The sequence below is a fragment of the Neomonachus schauinslandi genome, chromosome 10, assembly GCF_002201575.2.
Source record: "Neomonachus schauinslandi chromosome 10, ASM220157v2, whole genome shotgun sequence".
NCBI lineage: Eukaryota > Metazoa > Chordata > Mammalia > Carnivora > Phocidae > Neomonachus > Neomonachus schauinslandi.
The window spans coordinates 6840834-6846833 of NC_058412.1; the positions used below are offsets into that span (position 1 = coordinate 6840834).

At 44.4% G+C, this 6000-nt stretch overlaps 1 protein-coding gene across 4 annotated transcripts in view; it reads right to left on the bottom strand.

Moving 5' to 3' along the window:
* ADAM17 (ADAM metallopeptidase domain 17) overlaps positions 1 to 6000 on the bottom strand; it is a 26721-nt gene that overhangs the window by 13028 nt on the left and 7693 nt on the right. For all 4 annotated transcript variants that reach the window (XM_021697643.2, XM_021697644.2, XM_044918924.1 and 1 more), the window contains one exon: positions 4564 to 4716. In XM_021697643.2, coding sequence (XP_021553318.2) covers positions 4564 to 4716 — 153 coding nt within the window. The remainder of the gene's footprint in view (positions 1 to 4563; positions 4717 to 6000) is intronic.

Consider the following 6000-nt stretch of genomic DNA (forward strand, 5'->3'; position numbering starts at 1 on the left):
TGTCACCTCAAAAGGCCAGCTATAGGGAATCAAGTTGTCCCCCAGTTGGGTGCTCAGAAGCTGGGTGAATTTGGTTAAAAGCCTAAAATTCTTCCCAGGCAAGCTGTACAAACACGGAGACCACGCATCCCAGTCAGTCCCATCGAGAGGACCCACGCTCCGGCCCCCCCCACCCCGACTCTCCGATGGCACCTGGCACTGCTGCAGTGACAAGAATAAGGCCCACACCACCACCTTCCTGCACATGACGAGTCTACCTCTGATTTACTTCCTTCTCTTTGCCCGGGCTATGTGTACGAATGACCCATGTTCCAAGTTTTTAAAGAGATAAGCATAGTAAGAAGTAGGATATTATATACAGTCTATTGAAAGATAAAAATCCAAATTGTTACCTAAACATTCACATGGGTCTCCGTAATTTTCAGTTTGAGATTTCTGCAGGTGACCCATGTCCCAAAGGAAGCCTCTACCCTCGCTTCTCCACTTGCAATATAGAACCAGGGAAATGGCCTCCTTATAAATTTGGGGATTTTTACCGGGAGCTCCGAAATGGGAGTCCATTTCCCAAACCATCTGAAATTAGCAAGAAAGGGACTAAAAGACTTGAGGGAAACTTGTGCAGTGATTTCTTGAGGCAGGGTCTTCACAAGTGCTTGCTGCACAGTTGCTAAAATGGCTTCACTTTTGCCCCAGACGAGAGCCATGAAGCCCCTGGGGAACAGAGAACACAGGACCCTCCAAAGGTAACTGTGATCGTTGAGTCAGATACCGAAAGGATTGCTTTTACAATGATATCCAAGACCTTATCACCTGAAACAGAAATATTAACCAGGCTTTTTTTTTAAAGGATCTTCCCATTTATTCTATGGTAAAGATATTTAAGGTCTGGTTATCTCAGTCTAGGCCTCGGGCAGTTAGAATTTGCTGGGTTTACTCACAAGCACTGCAGATTCATGAACTCAATTTTATCAGTTCACTCATGTGAGATCAGATGCTAAGAAATTAGAATTCACACTGAAGCAGTAAGCAGCCTCCTCACTATCTTATCAGAGCCACACACCCGAGTGGCGGGGCCCTTGGGCAGAGCTAAGAGGAACGTGGTTTTCACGTTCCCTGAAGACCTCTGGCCTTCTCTTTGCACCCTTCCCACACTCTCTCCTCTTGTGCCAACAAGCCCTCCTACAAGCTTACCCCCCCCTCGTGCCATCTGACCGCAGTGAGGCCCGAGGCACATCACTTCTCAGCAGATTGTCTGTGAGAGGTACCAGGCCCTGTCTTTCGAGGTCAAGGAAACTGGAGTGCTTTTTATCTAGTTACAAACATTTTTATTAAGGAATTCATTTAAAATGTAGATTAGAAGACACCCAGTATCTTTTTACAAGAGGATCACTACTTGGGTAAACCAAACTAATAGAAAATACACTAAATATGATGTGTTTGGGACAAAATAAATAAATGGATAAATTGTTCTTTTTTGATAAACTGGCACTTCCTTTTCTTGTCCCTCACATTTTATTTAAGTAAGCTCCACATCCAACATGGGGCTTGGATTCACAACCCTGAGATCAAGAGTCACGTGCCAGGTGCCCCAAGAGTTGTCTGTGTTTTTTTCTTTTTTTAAAAAGTAAGCTCTAAGCCCAATGTGGATGACGGGCACTTCCTGAATTTATTTTTTTTAAGGTTTTATTTATTTGAGAGAGAGAGAGAGAGCAAGCATGAGCAGGGGGAGGGGCAAAGGGAGAAGCAGAATCTCTGCTGAGCAGGGAGCCCGATGTGAGGCTCAATCCCAGGACTCTGGGGGATCATGACCTGAGCCAAAAGCAGATGCTTAACCGAATGAGCCACCCAGGTGCCCCAACCTCCTGAATTAAAAAAAAAAAAAAAAAAAAAAAGGCTCTGGCCAGGCACTATTCTCCTTAGAAGTCATTACAAGGCCATGGAAGAGCTCACAGGGAAATTTCACTATGGAGAACTTGTAGAGCAAGAGTCTGCAAAGTAAGATAATTTCCCCCAAAGTACTCACACCATCCTCCTAACAAAGAAGCAAATGACTATAGAATGCACTGTGTAATACTACAGCCAGGAGCCAAATGTGGCTATTACAATTTCTTTTTCCTCACCACATACTTCATACTTTCTATTATAGAAATGCTCACACAGCTGCAAAATGGACAGAATGGTATTGTGAACGCCCACATGCCCCTCACCAGCTTCAACAATGATCAACTCATGGCTTCCTAACTCCTCTGTACCCTCACCACTTCCCCTCTGCTCCCACACTGGGTGGTGGTTGTTTTTCAATAGCTTTATTAAGGCATGGGGCGCCTGGGTGGCTCAGTCATTAAGCATCTGCCTTCGGCTCATGTCATGATCCCAGGGTCCTGGGATCGAGCTCCACATCCGGCTCCCTGCTCAGCGGGAAGCCTGCTTCTCCCTCTCCCACCCGCCCTGCTTGTGTTCCCTCTCTCGCTGTGTCTCTGTCAAATAAATAAATAAAATCTTAAAAAAAATAGTTTTAAGGCATATTTTACATATCACAAAATTCACCCATTTCAAGTGTCCAAATCAGTGATTTCCATTAACTTTACCAAGTGGTGCAGCCATCACGATAAATCAACTTGTGGACATGTTCTTGTCCCAATAAGGTCCCTCATGTCCTTTTTCAGTTAATTCCCATTCCCAGCTCCAATCCCAGGCAATCACTACTGAATTTAAATAAAACATAGTTTAAAAAGAATAATAAAATAAAATAAAACAGCATTTAAAATTGTTACTTGGTCTCTCCGGTCACATGTGGAGTGCTCAATGGCCACCTATGGCTAGGGGTTGCTGTTTAATACAGAATGTTTCTGTCATGCCAGAACCTTCTACTGAATAGCACTGAGCTAGAATGTACATGATTAGAAATGAAGAGACAGGGGCGCTTGGGTGGCTCAGTCGGCTAAGCATCTGACTCTTGGTTTTGGCTCAGGTCGTGATCTCAGGGTCATGAGATCAAGCCTCATGTTGGGCTCCTCAGGGAGTCTGCTTGAGATTCTCTCCCTCTGCCTCTGCCCCTCATCCCACTCGTGCACACATTCTCTCTCTAAAAATAAATAATTAAAAAAAAATGAAATACAGAGACAACTATGAAAAACAGGAAAATTCAACAGGGTATGTGACAAGTTGGAAGAACAGGCAAACGAAGAGGGCAAAGCGCCTCAGGCGCAAGCTGTCAAGCAGAGGAAATACAAAACTTAAGGTGCAAAGCAAGAGAGGAAGAGACTGTTTATACTTAATAGCCAAGGAAAAAGATGACAAAAAGAACACGAGAAAGAAACTTCCAAAACCAGGGTGAAGGCCAGGGAAACACAAAAGTAATCCCTTCCTCTAGCTCCCTGCCAGGCTTTAAAGTGCCACACCCTGGCTTGAAAAAGGAAACCAGGAGAAATACTTCACCATCTTTCCCAGTTAGTCAGCCCTCTCTAACTTGGCAACAACACCAGTATGTTCTTCTCATGATGCTTTGTGCTGCTTAACTTCAAGTGAAATGCACAAACCAGATGTCTGTGAGCACTTTCAGGTCAGAGTCTAAGAGCCAGTTGTGGCCACTCTTAAAGTTTCTTCCACGGACTCGTGTACTCTCAGAAACCCCCGGCAGCAAACTGTTCATTTATTTACTCAAACTGCTACGTGCCAGGTACCCTGCTAGGCACTGGAGACAGAACTGTGAACAAGATAAGCAAGGGCCGGGTGCCTGGGTGGCTCAGTTGGTTAAGCGACTGCCTTCGGCTCAGGTCATGATCCTGGAGTCCCGGGATCGAGTCCCGCATCGGGCTCCCTGCTTGGCAGGGAGTCTGCTTCTCCCTCTGACCCTCCTCCCTCTCATGCTCTCTGTCTCTCATTCTCTCTCTCTCAAATAAATAAATAAAATCTTAAAAAAAAAAAAAAAGATAAGCAAGGGCCCTTCCCCCCGGAGGTTTACAGTCTGGCAAATAATGTATTTTGTTGCAAAAGTTTATGAAAACATGCAAATTAAGGAGAGTTAAAAGGAACAACAGCTTATATAAGAAATGACATGAAATTTTTGGGGTGCGTGGATGGCTCAGTCGGTTAAGCATCTGCCTTTGGCTCAGGTCATGATCCTGGGGTCCTGAGATCGAGTTCCGAATCAGGCGCTCCCTGCTGAGCGGGGAGCCTGCTTCTCCCTCTACCCCTGCTGCTCCCCCTGCCTGTGCTTTCTCACTCAGTCAAATAAATAAATAAAATCTTTAAAAAAAAAGAAATGACATGAAATTTTTAACTTGCGCCAGACCTTGCCATCTAGAACTCCAGCACAAGCCATTACTATCACTAATTTTTCATATAGCCCCAATCAACACAATTAACTCTGATAACAGTCCAAATGATAGCTTCAACCAGATTCGATGGTCCTCATTTCACTCTAAAACACACAACCAAGTTTGAAGGTACTTCATAATTTGCAGTTCCATCCCTGGAATGGAAGGCTTTTCTGAGCTCTCATTATAATTAAACATAGCCTCTTTCCTTCCTAACCTAAAAATGCTCCAAAAGATAACATACCTTATTGTTCTCATGATCTCCACTCACAGCGATGGGATACATAACATATTTTCCTCCCTGGTCCTCATTTGGGGCACATTCCGCTAGGCCATCCGGATCATGTTCTGCTCCAAAATTGTGTCCCAATTCATGAGTTGTTACCAGGTCAGCTTCCTTAAAGGATCATGCAAAGTAAACATTATGACTTAATATCCAGCTGTCAGCTGCTGTGGCCAACTAGGCCCTGCTTTTCTTAAATGAGGTCCTGATTAATGCGACCAACAACAGAATAGCAGTAGGACTGTGGGAGTTGGGAGTGTCACGATTGAAGGGCCCAACACAGTGGGATAAAAAACCAACACCAACTATAACGTCATAGCCAAACTACCAGTGTATCAGAAACTAGTATTTCCTATCAATATCCATTCTCCTCTTCTTCCTTCCTTAAAAAATCCTAATCCTGCTCAGGTTGCCAATATACTCTGTTAAAATAGCCACCTTCCCATATTTCTTTGAAGGTAGGTCAGTCACATGACCGATTCTGTCCAGTGAGATATAAACAGAAGCCAGTGGGTGGGACTCCAGAGGTTTTTTTTATAAGGGACAGATGAGGCTCTGTCCTCCTTTCTGCAGCACGAACAGAACCACCTTGTGAGCAGAGGATAAGCATGAGGACAAAAGCCTGTGCTCAAAGGGGCTGAGTAAAAACTGGGAGGATCCTGGCTCCCTGAGAGCATCACTAAGCTGCTGCAGCACCCACGGATGCTATCCATGACCCTGTTGTTGACTGAACCAAACACACCTCTTATTTAAGTCGCTGTGTTGGATTTTCAGTCGCATGGATTTGCTGGAATGTGCCTAACATATTCCTAATGGATATACCTGGGCAAAAACAAGATCCTAAAATCTTCTAGAGGAAAAAAACAGGTCACATACAAAGGATAAAAAATCAGAATGACTTCAGATTCTAACGGTAACACAAAATACTAGAAGACAATGGAGCGATGTCTGCAAATGCTGAGAAAATTTAATTATCAATCAAGTTTAAGAGAAGGTTAAACACAATTACAGATATGCAAAAATCTCAATTTGCCTCTCATGTACCCTTTTCTTAGGAAGCTCCTGAAAATAGCTACACCAAAATGATGGTATAAATCAAGAAAAAGAACAGGGGCGTCTGGGTGGCTCAGTCAGTTAAGCATCTGCCTTCAGCTCAGGTCATGATCCAAGAGTCCCATTATCAAGCCCTGCATCGGGCTCCCTGCTTGGCGGGGAGTCTGCATCTCCCTCTGACCTTCCCCTCTCCCTCCCCTCTCAAGTGCTCTCTCCCTCTCACTTGCTCTCTCAAATAAATAAATGGAAGGAAGGAAGGAAGGAAGGGAGGGAGGGAGGGAGGGAAGGATGGAAGGATGGAAGGAAGGAAGGAAGGAAGGAAGGAAGGAAGGAAGGAAGGAAGGA